General features: G+C 48.0%; 1 protein-coding gene across 1 annotated transcript in view; it reads right to left on the reverse strand.

The window, feature by feature from the left end:
• Nucleotides 1-7,550: 7,550 nt before the first annotated feature.
• Nucleotides 7,551-17,529, reverse strand: part of LOC126538866 (uncharacterized) — a 48,110-nt gene continuing 38,131 nt past the window's right edge. Inside the window, exons 3-4 of the mRNA XM_050185590.2 lie at nucleotides 8,981-9,154; nucleotides 7,551-8,685 (exon numbers count right to left, since the gene is read on the reverse strand). Coding sequence (XP_050041547.1) covers nucleotides 8,476-8,685; nucleotides 8,981-9,154 — 384 coding nt within the window. The 3' untranslated portion in view covers nucleotides 7,551-8,475. The remainder of the gene's footprint in view (nucleotides 8,686-8,980; nucleotides 9,155-17,529) is intronic.

The raw sequence follows: 17,529 nt of genomic DNA on the forward strand, positions 1-17,529 counted from the left end.
GCTTAAGTTCATGAACTGCGCGAAACGTAAGGAAGGGACGATGATAGAGAGCGAGTGAAAAACAGCGCTGACTCACAAGTGTTTATTCTACTGCGTATGTTATGCGTATGTGTGTATACGTCACGCCAGCAGAAAAGGAAAATAAGGGGAGAAAGAAAAAGAACAAGAATGAACAGGCATGGCACAAGGTGATATGATCAAGCTGCTAATCACCAACCATCTAAAAACAGATGCCTGTCTGCAGGCTGCTGTGTTCAGCTACAGCCTAGCGAGCCATGTGCAGCACACAACGTCATAACTTCTGCCCAGAACTACACTCGTCTACACGAGTCTGCACGAAGTGACTGTGAAAAAAATTGCGGTAATTTTCCCTCTGTCGGGAGGGTACAAAACAATTTGCTGCTGAAGTGAAGTGCGACTTCACCGCCGATCCTTGTCCGAAACGCTGTTTTAACACACCAGCAAAGTTGTGACTAAATGCCATAAACGCAGGTTCAACTTGAAAGAAAGAACTGGCGCGAAACATGTAACAAGCTTCAAGGGACCTTAAGCAGCAAGCGCACTTGGGCGGTGCTCAAGACTGTCCTATCAAAGAAGGAGAACAAGAACGCCGCAAAACATAAAGTACAGAGACTCCTACACAACCACCCGAGGAAAGAGGAAGACATCAAAGAAGTGAAGGATAAGTTCCTCGGTACAGAGCGGAACGTACCTGTAGATTCACACGTTGACGAGTATCGGGGAAACCCAAATATAGAACTGGATCGGCCCTTCACAGAAGTAGAAATCGAGAGGGCTTTGAGCAAGTTCCCCCGCAACACGGCGCCGAGGTACGACAGAATAAACAACAAGACACTCGGGAACCTTGACGGATCCTCTGTAGACGCACTCTTAAAATACGTCAACGAGTGCTGGGAACACGGTAAAGTACCACCGGAATGGAAACGTGCCGAGGTAACCATGGTACCTAAACCCAGCAAACCCATCAGCGTGCAGAACCTTCAACCTATATCCCTCACCTCTTGTACTGGAAAACTCTATGAGCACATGGTGCACAACCATATGATGGAACATCTCGAAGACAACGGACACGTCCCAAACACTATGTTCGGATTTAGAGCTCACCTGTCCACCCAAGACGTGTCACTGCAGATCAAAGAAAAAGTCATCGACAAACTGGACACGCACAGCAAAAGAGCCATCCTCGCACTTGACGTGAAAGGGGCTTTTGACAATGCGTCACACGAAGCCATACTGCAACACCTCAACGTATGTAACTGCGGGAAAATATATATATATAATTACGTCAAAGCTTTTCTGAAAGAACGGATTGCCACAGTTGGGATAGGCAACTTACGCTCTGAGGAATTCGACATACCGCGAAAGGGAAGGCCACAAGGCTCCGTCATTTCGCCGATGCTATTCAATCTGGCGATCAGCTCGCTACCCAAACAACTGAAGCAAATAGAAGGGATTGATCACGCAATATATGGTGACGACCTCACCATATCAACTACGCGAGGGTCGACAGGTAAACAGCAAGAAGCGGTTGACACAACGGAGAAGTACCTGGAATCATGTGGACTGACGTGCGCACCAGAAAAGTCAGAGCTCTTGGTGCTAAGATAGCGCACAAAAGGCCGACAACCGCACCAGCTACCAGACCCGGAAGTAAAGGTAGGAGGCATCATGATTCCGCAGGTAACGACGCTCCGCATCCTCGGACTCCTGATTCAAAAGGACAGGGCTGGGGGAGCAGAGTTGGAAAAAATTCTGAGAACAGTGCAACAAATAACCCACCTTATCAAAAGAGTGACGAGCAAAAGGCAGGGACTCAAGGAGGAAGACTGCACGAGAATGATACAAGCGCTACTCACGAGCATTGTCACCTACGGGACCCCATACGTTGACATGAAGAACAGTCAACAAGGCAAATAAACGCCCTCATCAGAAAATCTTACAAAATTGCGTTGGGCCTGTCCCCGTCCACGTCCACAGTAAAACTACGCAAAATGGGAGTTCACAACACATGGGAAGAGCTCGTGGAAGCGCACAACGTCAACCAACTGGAGAGACTAAAGCTAACAAAAACGGGAACAGCCCTGCTCCAAGATCTGGGCTACCAAGTCGAGGATGAGAGGCACCTACCTGAGCGTATCCCACACGAGATCAGAGACAAGCTACACATAAGTACCATTCCCAGAAACATGCATCCCGAGTACAACAAGGAAAGGAGACAGGCGATAATACAGGTGCTCAAGCACATACTGGAACGCACTAACAGCAAAGAAGAAAATGTGAGATACACGGACGCAGCTGCGTGCAGAACAAACGACCGATTTGCTATCAGCTTGGTCGATGAGAAGGGCGAACAACTTACAGCCACATCCATACGTGCCAAGGACGCGAGCACAGCAGAAGAGCTGGGCCCTGGCCATCGCAACGTACAAGAAGAGCCTGGTTACCGTGGTGACAGACTCGCAAGAAGCATTTAGAAGATATATGAACGGAAGCATCGGAAAGGCAGCGCTTCAGATCTTGACCAACACCGAGATAGAAACCGCACAAATCCTCTGGAAGCCAGGACACGAGTCTCTCACGGGGAACCAGGCGGCACACGCCACGGCTCGAGATCTTACACGCCGAGCCATCTCCGACACGCAGAGAACACGGACCAACGACTGTGACGAGGATGATGAACGGATGTCCAAGAAGTATTCCGATATCTTGGCGCAGTACAGGAAGCAGAGGCGTCGCTATCCGCCTGCGCACGAGACGATGAGTAGGGACCAAGCGGTAACCTGGAGAAGACTCCAGGCTGGAACCTACCCGCATGGAACACTGCTGCACGCCATGTATCCGGGTACCTACGGGTGAGACGGCAAGTTCTGCCCGCCGGACAAGCCCAACACCTTGCGCCATATGGTGCTGGAGTGCAGGAATGACCGCGAAGTACCACCGTCATCATCACCACCAGCCGACAACATGCTGGAAGAAGCGAACTCAGAGGAAGAATAGGAAGACCAGAGGGATGCTCTGCTGGTGACGCAAGACCCTGACAGCCAGCTACGGTTGCTAAACAGGGCTCGGGCGGCGGCAGCGAGCCATGGCTATCTGGACTGAGGAGGCCACCCACCTTTGGGCTCAAGAAGCCTGGTCTAGCAATATAGTTTATTTCTCTCTGTCTCTCTTACCAGTTCTGCAGTATGCTTGCCTGGTGTGGGATCAGTTTTGCGGTGTGCATATTAATGCATTAGGAAAATCCAATCTGTCGCGGCAAGGTATGTCTTGGGAACATACGGCCGTTTTGTGAGTGTAACAGCAATGAAAAAAGAACTTAGTGTTATCCCTTTTTTTGAATGACGAAGTAGGCTACGACTGAAGTTGCTTTATTCAACTTTCCATAATCAAACGGAAGTATGCTCATGAGAAGGCCACGCATGTTGTTATCTCGCAGAAAGTTTATTCACTTCAACTTAGATCCTGTACTTCCAGGTCTGATCACTTGGAATGTACTTTTTTTTTCTAATAAATGTTGTCGCTTGGAATTCACTTCCTGCGGATGTGGTGTACCTCAACAATGTTGATGTTTGGTGCATGCAAAAATGCTATAATGGCGCTGTGGTTCATGTATGAATAAAGAACTTGACGTAACCCTTGACACGTGCACAAATTTACATTGTTTAGCGTTTGTTTTCATGCGCCATCTGCTATACCAATTAGTTACGGCGTCAAGGTCACAGGGTGCTCTAACAATATATTGGCCATTCTCTTATTTCTGTATAGATAACTCAATCAAGAGTGAACAGCTGAACAATGAGTAATGATTACCTAATCATACGGTGGGGTCGCACTTACAAAATTCAAGCGTAACTTGATTGTGTCGCTGTTAAACAAATAAAGATAGAAGGATTCGTAAGAATTCAAAGCACTTAAGAACTTAAACCTGTGCGTAGCACTTACCACCTTTCGCCTTTCCTCTTCTTGTAGCCATGTTTCTTTGTTTTTCAAACAAGAAATTGATGACAGATACTTTAAATATTGATGAATTATAAGTTGAAATCACGCACTGATTCGATATCGACACAGTTGGTGGATGTTGATGACACCAGGAAAACGAAAGAAATTACCAGTTGCTTCACCGCAGCACCAACTCAGCATCTTCTGGCTTAAACACCATCTTGGTACTGCATACCATGCAGACGAACTGTCTTACGGAGCGGCCCAGTCAAACAATAAAGGGCAAGCTCTCCATATATGTTTCTGGTAATCATCGCGATTAGGATATCACATCCGCGTACGATTCATCACACCACCACATTGCAGCTCACTCGTCATTTTATTACTTGTATGGCAGAGATCTCGGATTGCCGTTGAATAAAATACTACCTATGGCTGTAGATAGGGATAAGGTGCTTCAAAAAGGCTAGCCGACGTTTCGATAGGATGACCTATCTTCGTCAAAGGCGGCCTCGTCATCCTCGACATGTTAGTTTTAAAGGGTTAGTGCAGTGACGTCATGTGCGGTTGTTGTAGGTGGCGGCTGGTTGTAAAGGGAGAGACTTGAAAGAGAATGAGTGCTGTCGCCTGACGTCTGTGAGCCTGGTTCCTAAGGCGAGGGGACAATAGCGGGAGCGTAATGCATAATGTAACCGCGCAAACGACAACGGACGAGGAAAGAAACACACAGGTCCGCGCGGGTCCTGTGTGCTTCTTTCCTCGTCCGTTGTCGTTTGCGCGGTTACATTATGCATTCCAATATCGACCACCAACTAGTCCGCCTCTCCCTGTTAAAGAAGCGAGAGGTTAAAAGAGCATTCAAGGGTGTCGTTGGCGGCTTGTTTTTCTGGCTTTAGAAGAGCCGGTCAGGCTTTCAGTGGGCGAGTAACAAAAAGGTCCAAAAGTGCATCAGTTGAAAGAGTGCCTTTAGTAGCGCAGCAGCATGCATCGAGCAATTTTGAAAGAGTTAAGACGGCGACAAGGGGTCTGGGGTGTAATACATGGGGTAGCTGGAAGCCAAGGAGCATGGTCTTTCCTTTCAAGGGACGTTAGCCCCAGTGGCTCAACATAGATGTCGTTACGGCGGTATACAAAAATCGCGATACCCTGCGTGCCTGAGGCGCCGAAAAAAGATATAATGGCATCTGGGACTTTGGAGTGGGTTGGTAACGATGTTTCAAAAAATATATAACAAAAAGAACAGACAAAACGAAAAAAACTTGGGGCGGGAACCGAAATCGGAATGAATACAGGAGGGTGACGTGCGCAGAAGCAGGCGGGGGCTGGTGTACATGAGAAAAGGGAGTCGTACAATTGACATAAACGTAAAAACATCAAAAACTATAATAAATTGAGTTGTAGGCAGGAAAACATTTCAAAATGGAGGAATAGGTGAGGTTAAGAATTAAGGTTAGCTGATGGCATAATGCGGTTTGTGCCTTGGTTGATGATATGAGAATTTAACATTTGTGTTACCGCTTTTAAAGATTCTAAGTTGCCACGTGGCAAGTTTATTCGCGTCGGGTGCAGGCAATTAAACTTGTATATGAGGTATGATTTCGTATATTTGCTCTCGCGAGGTGAACGGGAATTTGTTTGTAAAATATAGAGAATTGCTTCGTCGAATATATGACCATGTTCATTAAAGTGGCTGGCTACTGCTTTAGGTAAATTGATTTAGGTAATAAGATTTATCCCGACCCAGCCTTGAGTAGCCTACAGACTCAACACAAATTTTAAAGATATTCTTGTGCATGTCAAACTAAGGACAAAGACGAAGTTGCGAATCGGTCCCTACGGCCGCCCCAGGTGCCCTACATGCAAACATATTCAATCCGCTACCACAGTAAAAAGTACTGCATCAAATTACTTACACAAGGTAAACTGGGGTTTCACCTGCACATCAAGCAACGTAGTCTACGGTCTAGAATGTGCCGCTTGTAGCAAACAATGCATAGGTGAGACTGGACAACAAATTCATACAAGACTCAACGGCCACCGCGCGGATACAAAGCACAATTTACCAAAAGCAGTAACCAGCCACTTTAATGAACATAGTCATATATTCGACAAAGCAAGGCTATATATCTTACAAACAAATTTCCGTTCACCTCGAACGGAATCATACCTCATATACGTTTAATTGCCTACACCCGACGCGAATTAACTTGCCACATGGCAACTTAGAATCTTTAAAAGCGGTAACTTAAATCTGAAATTCCCATATCATCAACCAATGCTCAAAACATCATGTCATCAGGTAACCTTAATTCTTAACCTCACCTATACCTCCATTTCAAAATTCCTTTCCTGCCTACTACTCACTTTAATATACTCTCATGTTTTTACGTTCATATCAACTGTACGACCCCCTTTTCCCAAATACACCTGCCCCCGTCCGCTTCTGTGCACGTCAACCTCCTGTATTTATTCCGGTTTCGGTTCCGCCACCCCCCTCTTTTTGGGGGGGTGGGTTGCCTGTTTTTTAGTTTTATATTTTTTTGAAACACCCTTACCAACACACTCCAAAGTCCCAGACGCCATTATACCTTTTTCGGCGCCTCAGCAACACAGGGTATCGCCATGTCTGTATACCGCCCTAACGACACCTACGTTAAGCTACTGGGGCTAGCGTCCCTTGAAAGACCAGGCCGCTGTCTTCCACTTACCCCATGCATTGCACCCCAGACCCCTTGTCGCCGTCTTAACTCTTTCAAAATTGCTCGTATTGCTGCTACGCTACTAAAGTCGTTCTTTCAAATGATGACCTTCTGTGTCTTTTTTTGTTAGTCGCGCACTGACCGCCTGACCACCTCTTCTAAAGCCACAAAAAGATGCAACCAACGACACCCCTGAATGCTCCTTAACCTTTCGCTTCCTCCCCCCCCCCCCCCCCTATGCCACTTTTTTTCTTTCCTTGTTTGTTTTTTTAGGGGTCCCCCCTTCTTTTCTTTCTCGCCTTTTCTTTCTTTCCTTTTCTTCCGACATTTCACTCTGCCGCTCTTGTCCCCTCGTCTTGGGAACCACACTCACATACGTCAGGCGACAGCGCTCATTCTCTTTGAAGCTTCTCCCTTTACAACCAGCCGCCACCGACAACAACCGCACGTGACGTCACTGCACTAACCCTTTAAAACTAGCATGCCGAGGATGACGAGGCCGCCTTTGACGAAGATAGGTCCTCCTATCGAAACGTGGGCCAGCCTTTTTGAGGCACCCTGTTTATAACCTTTATAGCACAGTGTGCTATTCTATCTGTCAGCCTCTTGATTTTGGATACCTATGGCTGAGGAGTTCGTGTCTCAGTATAGCAGCGATGTGACTGCTCGAGCCCAAGAAACACGCCAAGTTGCTCCCCATCGCCTTTGTTCAGCTCAGGACAAGCAGAAATGTATTGATGACTTTAGTCACCGCGACGCCGGCGATCTTGTCCTTCTGTGATCTCCCACCCTCCGCTTCGGCCTCTCGAAAGAACTGGTGTTCCGCTACTCCGTTCCTTACCGGGTCCTCTGTCAGGTGACCGACGTAACCTACGAAATCTCTCCGAAACGTTTACAAGAATTGTAAAGATTTTACTTAGTCATAAATTTACACCTCAAATTTGTTCGATTGAGATGCTCCAAGGGATGCAGTTTATAGAGAAGCGATATCTGTTTTCGATGCTAACTAACGGATTTGTAAACTTCGCACTTTTTTTTTTTCAGATTTACCGATTTGTGACAATTCTTGTCAATACTGCCATGACCTAAACCAAATTATTGCGCCAATCACTGTTATTTACCTTTCTCCATTAAATGCAACAATTCTCATTCAGATCAGCTGAGCGGTTTACTCATAAAATTATTCATGCGTTTTACATGGATCTGAGGAGCCGGCATCGAAGATAGACCCGAGCTAAAGCTTCCTCTTAATACATCACACCGCTTCAATAGGAAATCCACGAAACATAACGCTGACTATACGCAAGCCCGCGGCGGCAGCAATGCACAAATAATATGAAAAAACTGTTAAGAAAGGAAACCCACCGGAAGCTTTGCGGTAGCCGTCATTTCGGCCAGACATCTCATCTGGAATGCCGACGAGCTGTCTGGCCGAAGTCTCTCGCAAAACCGTCGATTCATTTCCAGTCGAGCAAGTAGCAGGTCGTCTTCAAGATAAGGCTGATGCATAAGCGCGCTCGTTTTCAAGTACCGAGGTGAAGCAACAGTTTCAGGGCGTGCTTCATTTTATTGTGTTTTCTTTAGTTGTATGTCATGGCATACGTGTTAGCGCGAATTTCAAGACATTAAGGTCGATAGGTCTGGTGGTGCCGAAAACGGGAACTGAGCGCATGTCCAGAATTCATGGGTATGCTATCTTTCTTGCTCCCGCTACTGCTTTCTTTCTTTTTCTATCCCCTTACTCCTTGTGCCCGTGCAAGATAGCCAACCGGAATTGCCCCTCCTTGGCCTCCTTGCGTTTCTTTGCATCCTTTCCCTATCTCTGTTCAGGCGGAGCCAGATCGAGAAGGCAAATTCTGCTCTCATTATTCCTGTTGTCGTCCTCAACACTGGTGTAGTCCTCTTTCATCTCTTCTGGAGCACTTTCTTCGCGGTGCCTCATTAAACATTCATAAGAACTTCGAACTTTTTGTACAACAAAGTCGTATCCTTTTCCTTTGCCGTTGCGAGAGAATATCTCCTGAATCTGCAAAGAAATCATTGGGGCATTATAGACAAGTGCGGTCGTCTTACGCATGATGTCTTACACATGATGAAGTCTGTTCTTATATCAGTCGCAATTTCCCTTAACCACTCATGTAACCGACTCCTCATGATAGGTATGGGTGCTTGAAATGCACATTGTCTCTTTTAGTTGATATTAGGCTAGGTGCAGTATTTTCAGAGAAATTGAAGGTTGTGATTTCACCCACTCGAGCTCGACCTTCAAGATCGCGTAATTTTTCATTGGAGAAGTGCTTCGGGAGCAGAGCGCTACTTACCGTCTTGGCTATTGTCCTAACTTCTTCGGGAAGCGGAAGCTTAAGTTCTTCAAGGAGAGCCACTACCCACGTCTGGCAGTTGTTCTCTACAACATGATACTTTTCGATGAAGCTTAAGGCATGAAAGGCCTTCGAGACATCATCGAAACTCCGTTTGTGGACTCCTAGACAAACCTGCAAAAAAAAGTGCTTGATGAGTACATGGCATATCATTGATAATGAAAGGAAGACCCGAACAAACAGCTATGTGTTCATCGACCGTCGTGTATGAGACGTGAGATGAGGATGGTCGCGTGGGTGCAATAAAGAAGTCGCAGTTCTTCGGAAAGGCGAAGCATTGATTGGTATAGAAAATTATGAAACCGCTATGCGAATTAAGCATAGTTTAATCGGCGGTGTCTCGCATGCTAAATTTAGAAGCATGATGTCGTGCTTCCTCAGGCATACACGAACACATCTCACTCGACTCCTTACCCCGTTCCCCGTGAAGGGTGGCAAACTGGGTACCTATCTGCCGGTTAACCTCCCTGCCTTTCTCATCCCTTTATCTCTTTCCTTCTCTAGCTAACGAGAACACAGCACGCACGAAGCTATCAGCCCTCGGCGAGCCTCAACACCTGTACCCGTCGCAGATCGCTTTCAAGATAGGGCTCGTCCGGCCGCGCTCAACCACAGCATAGGCAGCCGCCGTCAACGTAGAAAGCCCCCTTCCCAAATCTCACGTAGCCTTGGGGGCGACGGAAGATGGCACGATTCCTTCCTTGCGAGCACGAGATCGCGTCACTATCGTCGGCTGACTGTCGCATGCTTTCCTCGTGCCCACAGCTTACGGCACTCGACCAGGATGCTATCGCACTTCGGCTTTGTACGGAACATCAGGACGGTGGCCAAAATGCGCCTGGAATGTCGATATAATGGCTATCGCAATAAATGTTTAGGTTTACGTCATAGAGTGACGCGTGAGAACCGATACACATGGACGTCTTAATAGGGTTAAACACTCGGATGTTACCATGATTGCGCATGCACGCGCGAATGCGTAAGCCACCGGCTTATTAGCGGGTGGCCTGTGCTAGCGTTGTTTTTGTTGATATTATTTAGGTCGGCTGTTTGTGGTGAAGCGGGTAGGCTACGAGTGAAGGCACTAACACGGGAAATCTTTTATTTCCCGGTTAGGCAGATTGCGGCGCAGCATTAGCATTGACAATCCGAAGCTTCCTAAAACGTATTTCTCGCAGTACTATTATTTACGTTCTCCTCACGGCACAGTGATTTTTATTGCTAAGGCTTAGAAGTATTATATCTAGGGTTACCTATAAAAGCATCGCGGGATGGTGGGGCATGTGCAACGGCCTTAAGATATCAGTTAGCAAGGCAACATATCCAAAATACACCCTTACAAGATCAGTATGTTCAAAAATGAGCCTTGGGCTGCGTCAGACACGAAACGTGAGGATGCAGCACATGCGCCGGCAGGAAGGTTCCTTCAAATTTGCTAGCCAACACAACGCGTTGGTGGCCGACGACTTTGAATGGCCTGCCATTTAGGTAAGGGGGATTTTCGCTGTAGCCCCAATGATGGCAAGTCATTCCTTCTCGGTCGTGGAATAATTGCCCTTCGCTTTTGAGAGGGACCGGCTAGCATATCACCCGTTCAAGTCCATATTTCCTCGGGACTAGGACGGCACTGACGCGTCGGCTACTGGCGTCAGTTTGGATTTTTGTATCGGCGCCCTCGTCTATTTGCGGAAGTACCAGTGGCGACTGCATGCGTCGTTTGAGTTCTTGAAATGCGTCGCCCTGTGACGTTTCCCACTTGAACTAGACACCATATTTAGTCAGATGTGTCCGCAGCTCAGCCATGCGTGAAAAGTCCTTGACATAGCGCCTGTAGTAGGCACTCATGTCAAGCAATCTACGCAGTCCCTTCTTGTCGATGGGCTTCTGGAACTTTGCAATGGCAGCGTTCTTCTGCATGTTGGGGTGGGCTCCAGATTTGCTGATGACGTGGCCCAGAGACAGAAGGACATCGTAAGCGAAGCGGCATTTTCCGGCTTCAGAGTGAGCCTTGATGGCTTGATGGCCTCTTGTACTGTCGCAAACAGCCTAAGGTGATCGGCGAAATTTTCAGGGAAGACGACCACGTCATCCATGTGAACAAGGCAGGTGTGCCACTTCAACCCTGATAAGAGCGTGTCCATGACGCGTTGGAACGTTGCAGGCGCCAAGTAGAGTCCGAATGGGATCAGCTTGAACTCAAAGAAGCAATCTGGCGTGATGAAGGCGGTCTTTTCGCGATCTGTGCCAGTAGCCCGTCTTGAGATCCGTCGACGAGAAGTATTTAGCGTTGCAGAGCCGATTCAATGCGTCGTCTATCCGTGGGAGGGTGCATACGCCCTTCTTCGCAATCTTGTTCTCTCGACGATAATCGACGCAGAGACGAAGGCTTCCATCCTTTTTCTTAACCAAGACTACAGGAGATTCCGACCGTTTTCTTTGCCGGCTGTATGATCTCTTCGCGCAGCATTTCGTCGAATTGTTGCCTTAAAGTTTCACGTTCTCGTGTCGAAACTCGGTAAGGGCTCTGACGGTATGGTCGAGCGCACTCTTCCGTTATTATGCGATGCTTTGCAACTCGGGTTCGTCGAATCCTCGATGACTTCGAAAAACAGTCTTTGTATCGTCGGAGAAGCTTTCTGAGCTGTTTACTCACGGGGAAACTTGAATTTATGTCGAAATTTAGTGCGGTAGCTATGGTAATCGGGGTAAATGCGGCAGAATCTGAGAGCACAAATGCATTGCTGGTTTCTTCAATTTGGGGGCGGTGGTGGTCGGGGGTGCGCCAAATATCTGTCCTCCTGGGGACGTTTCGCTGGCCGACAGGTGGGTGACGTGGTGGCATCTGGCGAAGGAATCGCGGGGTCACGTGGCCCTGCTGCGGGCGCGGACGGTGAATATGGCGGCGGGCGACGGTGCTTCCGGCTGGGGATGCGGTGACGTTGGTCGCACTTCCGAAACGCCACGTGATCGCTGAACCTCTTTTTTGACGATGTCGGCGATTGAGGCCCCTCGATGCTGCGACCTTAGGAAGAGCTTCTGCAGTTCCTCGCGAAATACCACTCTGATGGTCTCTCGCATGTCGTCACTGCCGAGTGCTTGAACGTCGGTGTAGTTTCGGCGGTTATACCGCTTTATCCGCATATCGAGCGTCATCTCAATTGTTGGGGCTTCGGAAACATATTCAGCAACAGTCCTGGGCGCGTTGCGTATCAATCCGGCGAAGAGCTTTTGCTTTATCGCAAGCACGAGGAACCGAATTGTCTTCTCATCGGGCACATCGGGTCCGCCTGGTGAAACAGGTGCGTCATATCTGTGAAGATCGCTATGGTCTCGTTAGGTAGTTGTACTCGGGCTTCTAGCATAGCTTGGGCCCATTTTTTGCGCACGACGTTCGTAAATGTCCGAAGGAATCCGCTACGGAACAGGTCCTATTTTGTCAGGTTCGACTCCCCGTTCTCAGACCACGTTCTGGTGGCATCTTTTAAGGTGAAGTATACATGCCGCAGCTTGTTGTATGCATGCCGCAGCTTGTTGTGGACGACCACTTGTTGAAAGTCGTGATTCGTTTATAGGTCTTCAGCCAGGTTTCTGGGTCTTCCGACTCATCAGATCTTCAGATCCCATCTTCATATCCATGGGAGGTTGATGGTACCCGAGGTTGTTGCAGCAGAATGGGCGATGCTCGGGCAGGCAATGGAGTTGCTGACTTCGGCTTGGTCCCTGTGGTCTTCTCAGGTTCTGGTAGCACTCCTTGCTGCTGACGGTGAGCTCGCTCTTCGCTGGCGACGTTGGTGTTGTCCTCGAGTTTCGGGCTTGGATCGCAGTTTTGCGGGGGCCGCAATGAAGTCACGTAGAAGTTACGGTAAATAACACAGCGTAAAATCCGTGAATGACGAAACTAACGTTTTATTGGGCGAATTTGTGCCCAAAAAATCAAGTTACACTGAAAACAAAGTGATATCTCATCTGCCCGTCAAGCACGTCGGTTTTTATACACGCGTCATTGAAGGTTCCAGAGGTGGTGCTCGTGTGTCTTCCAGAAAGTTCTACACAATTCGCGTCGCATGTGCAATCCCATTACACAGGTTTCCGTGACAATAGAACCATCGGTAACATTTAAAAAACTTCCGATACATGTGGGCGCGGCCTGCGCTGAGCGATAACATTTGTTAAACGGTAAAAATTGCTTTCCTGTAAAAGATAAACAAGTCCACGTCCCAGTATTTTTTTATTTAAATGCAAGAGCTTTAACGTAAAAGTTGCAGAGCCGAGAGATAAATATGAAAACAATGACTTTTTGTGTTAATAGCTGCTGTGGTTTTAATTATTTTCAGGCGGCCGTCAAAGCGCGCATGGTTAACGAGCGAAGCTGTAACGTGTGGCCTCGGTGTTCACCTCTGGGTTAATCCTGACGGTTGCTTGTACGATGGCTTGGTACGCTGCCGTATCCTCGGTACGCAGTTGCTGCTTGGGCTCGGCTGCACGAGTCTGTTGTTGTGTTTGGGGTGCAGGATGGAAACGGCGTAGACGATCTCGTTCCCAGTTCTCCTTGCGGCGCTGCTAATCGAAAGCTGCCGGCTCCCAAGGAGTACGTATGACGTGAGGCCTACCCATTACAGAGCCGGAGAGAAACTAGTGCACGCGCGCTCGGCCCCAGAGGTGAATCTCCGCATCGGTGCCATTGGCTGTTTTTAAGCAGACGCTCTTTCCACGCTTGCGCCAAGATCCCCTTCAGTTACGGCCCTAGCGGGAGCTCGATGCTATGGCAAAACGACAGCGTATACGATTGTTTACGTTGTAATGGCAACAGGAACAGCAGCCGCGCGGTGCCTCCTCACCCTAGCGCCACTAGCGCTCTTTGTTTTTTCTTTTCGTTTTTATTATGACGACCGCTACGCTTCCTTTACATTCTTCTCCATGCCCGTCGCACATTTACTTTTGCTTTCTTTTGGCGTGTCCGCGGAGCGTACGTTTGTTATCGCGCGCGCCCGCTACGCCAGACATTGGCGCTGTGTGAAGCGGCGCGTGGCGCGCCATAGGTTCTTTATGCGTTTGCACGCACGCGGCGTTGTCCACACTTTGAGTATGCCAGCATATGCCAGAACACATATAAATTCCACTCAGAAAATGAACAAAAGTGAACAATGCATGACATCTACATGACTATTAAACAACACACAGGTTCACCGACAGTGAAATAGCACAAAAAGAAATAAAACTCAAGAAAACGCAAAGGCAGTTTCATGTGTACACATATAAAAAATAATTTCATATAATGCCCTACTCACCAAAGTGTAGAAGAGCTTCTGATATGCGCACTAGGGCTTGTGATATAGTGACTGAGATATTGCACAAAACTGAATGACGTGTATGGCATAATCGTGACAACTAAAGAAAAGGAAAATTCACTGGAATGGCAAGAACAATGACATGTAAAATACCTGAAAAATAGAATAAAATGCTAAGATTGTTTTATTGACAGCCATACCAAAAAACAGTTATATAGCTGCAGAAAAGTACATTAAATGCGTCACATGTTTATTAGTACTGAACAAAATGGAAAAGACATGGCAGAACAAAAATAACATTGCACTAAAAACAGAAATACACATTATCACATTATTTTGCACTTGGCCACATCTTGACTAATGTGGGCAAGGGGAGCAGGATGTAGTCAGCTTTTGTAGGACCACCTAGTACACATTCGCAGGAAGGCCCATTCCTCAGTCAAATACCAGGTGAAATAAGCCAACACGCCGACTTTTCTTTCACCACGTGTGCAATGCTTACCAGTAAAATTACGTCACTTAAGAAGAGTGAACTGCTTGGCTAGTTGGTTATCCGACATAATTAACGAGTTTTGCGCGAAAACCACTCACACACAAGAAAGCGCCCATGTTGTCTCCTTTCTTGTGCGTGTAATTTTGGCGCAAAACTCGTTTATTTTGTCACTTAAGGCACTACGTAATACCTACTGGGCACTCCTTTGTGTAATAAATACGGGCTGCCAAAATCTGCGGATAGAACACTTGCAATGCTCAAGCTTTTAAAAGAAAAAAGGCATACTGTACATGAAGGTTGGTCGCGCGGCTGTCCCATCGGGAATTACTGAGATAATACGTAAACATGAACGGTAATTTTTCACGTGTTAGTGCGTTCGTAGAGCAGCGACACAGAGAAAAAGCACTCAGAGCTGTATGGAAAGCTGGGTGAGTGACTGAAGTTGCAGCATGAGACTTCGCGCAGAAAAACACAAGTCATAGACAAGCTGACAATGAGGATGAGCATCTATTTGTCAGCTTTTTCTTCTGGTAAGAGGAAAGTGTAGCACAATCAAGGCGCAACGATGTCCGGAGAACCATGGAGCCCACTGAAACATGGACAGGGGCGTATTTATAATTGCTAGTAGGTACAGCTGGGCGTGGTACTTGCGGAGACGCTTGACTTGTGCGCGCATGCGCGAGTAAGAGCGAGTGCGAGAAAGGAAATGTGGGGAATTTGGCTCCTTGATTATATGACTCTGCCTATGAACTACGGAGGAGTTTCTTAGCGCGTGTTGTATGTGTTGGTCCCTAGGCGTGCCGGCAGAAATCGCGGGGCGTGGCAGTCTTGAAGTTAGCGTCACAAGTTGGGACCTGGACGAAATTATATTCATTCAATCGTGTTTTTTACTAATTGAAACAACGTGCCATTAATTCGCATTATCGGTGGCGCCTCCAGGAAACCAAAACGGCAACGGGGACACGAAAGCTAGAACCCAGACTGGTCTGTGGGTTGGGGCTCGCCGAGGCTTGCGCTTGTTGGGGTATATAAGATCGGCTGTCCATGATAACGGACAGCCAATCTTTTACGCGAATACCCACTGAAACGCTTCGGCCTCTGCGGCCCGAATCCACGGGCCGCCCTGCTTTCAGCTTTGATCCCCCCGCTACCCCTTAGGTGCCTTTGGTATCCTGCGCTGCCTGCTTTATTATAACCTCAAGTGCTCTCCTGATGCATCCGTTTGCCGGTGACATGTGCTCTCCTGGAGAACTGCTTGTAAAAAATCCAATCTATCGCCGCGACGACAAAAGAGACCCCCCGCCTTATGCAACACTACTCAGAACCTTGCCCCTTCAGACCCCGCGATCACCAAACAGGGCGTCCGTGCCTACTGCCTCACCGCGCCGGCAGCCAGCGGCGGAGCGTAAACAGACATGACCGCACCCCCCGATGCCGGCATGTCTATGGGACACACGCATACAGCACGCGCTGAGAAACCTCTTCAGTTGAGAGCAAGTTCAAGCAAAGTGGAGTCGAAGAAGTTCGAGAGCAAGTTCAGGACTGCGCGAAGAGCGACAGAATGAAAAATTTTAGGTGTAGCGTTAAGAGACAGTAAGCAGCAGCAGGCAGCTGCTGCTGCTGCTGCTGGCGGCGGCGGCGATGGGAAAGTCGCAGGAAAAGGCAAAGGAAGCTTTGCTTTAAAAATACGTAGTGCCGCGCAAGACGTGCTTTGTGGCGACGATGGCTACGAGGTGTCGCCATCGGAGCGCACGTCGTTTGCATGGAAAGAAAGCGCTGGGTCAGCGGAGGTCTGTCTGCGGTGGTTGCTGTGAACTGCGCCCACGCGTCACGCAGCAGTCACCTTTCGCGATCGCTTGATTAGCGACGTAGACGTGCCGGACTGCGCTCCGTTTGCAACGTGCCCCACGAAGGAGATTGTCCATGGCCGGAATTGAGGGAGCAGGGCCGCTAGGAATTCCCAAAGATTTCGCCAAGCAATCGAGGATACAGAAGAGTGCTGCTTGTTTCTTTGTTTGCCTTCTGCTGATCATTTATGTTTAGTATGGGAGATTGGTCAATATTAGGTGGAATTAGCACACGGCGTTTAACACCAAGTAGAAGACAACTGCATTATTTGGGGATAGAATCAAAGCAATAAAGGAAAACATGAAGTAGTCACAATCTAATAAGTAAATTGCTTTAAAACATTTATAATAACAATAATAATAGAAACTTTATTGCAATGAAAAATATTTGGAGGGGTGGTCGGAGCCTCTCAGTCAAGGGCGCCACTGGCCTCTGCCGCCTGCATGACCTTGCTAAATAAGGACTTTTGTCCTGCCAGGTCGGAGCAGGCGAGCTGTGCCTCCCACTGCTCCATTGTGTTACTGGTATTTGGCCTATGAGGGTGCTTAGTGCACTCCCAGGTTATATGTATTAGGCTAGGTATGCCACCGCACCAAGGACAGTCGGCCCTAAAACGTGTGGAATACATGGCGTTTAGCAATTTTAAATGGGGAAATACCCCGGTCTGTATTTTACGCCAATCGGCAGCCTCTTCCCCGCTAAGTTGTGGGTGAGGCGGCGGGTATTTTCTGCGGACTCCGCGCTGATGAGCACGGATGTCTTTGGCATTTAAATTGGTGGAATTTTGTGAGGGATGGTGCGGGTGGTTGGGGTTAGAAGAGAACGCCGTCGCTCGGTTACTGAACCCTCGAGCTAACGTG

Source organism: Dermacentor andersoni, chromosome 8, assembly GCF_023375885.2.
Source record: "Dermacentor andersoni chromosome 8, qqDerAnde1_hic_scaffold, whole genome shotgun sequence".
Taxonomy (NCBI): Eukaryota; Metazoa; Arthropoda; class Arachnida; order Ixodida; family Ixodidae; genus Dermacentor; species Dermacentor andersoni.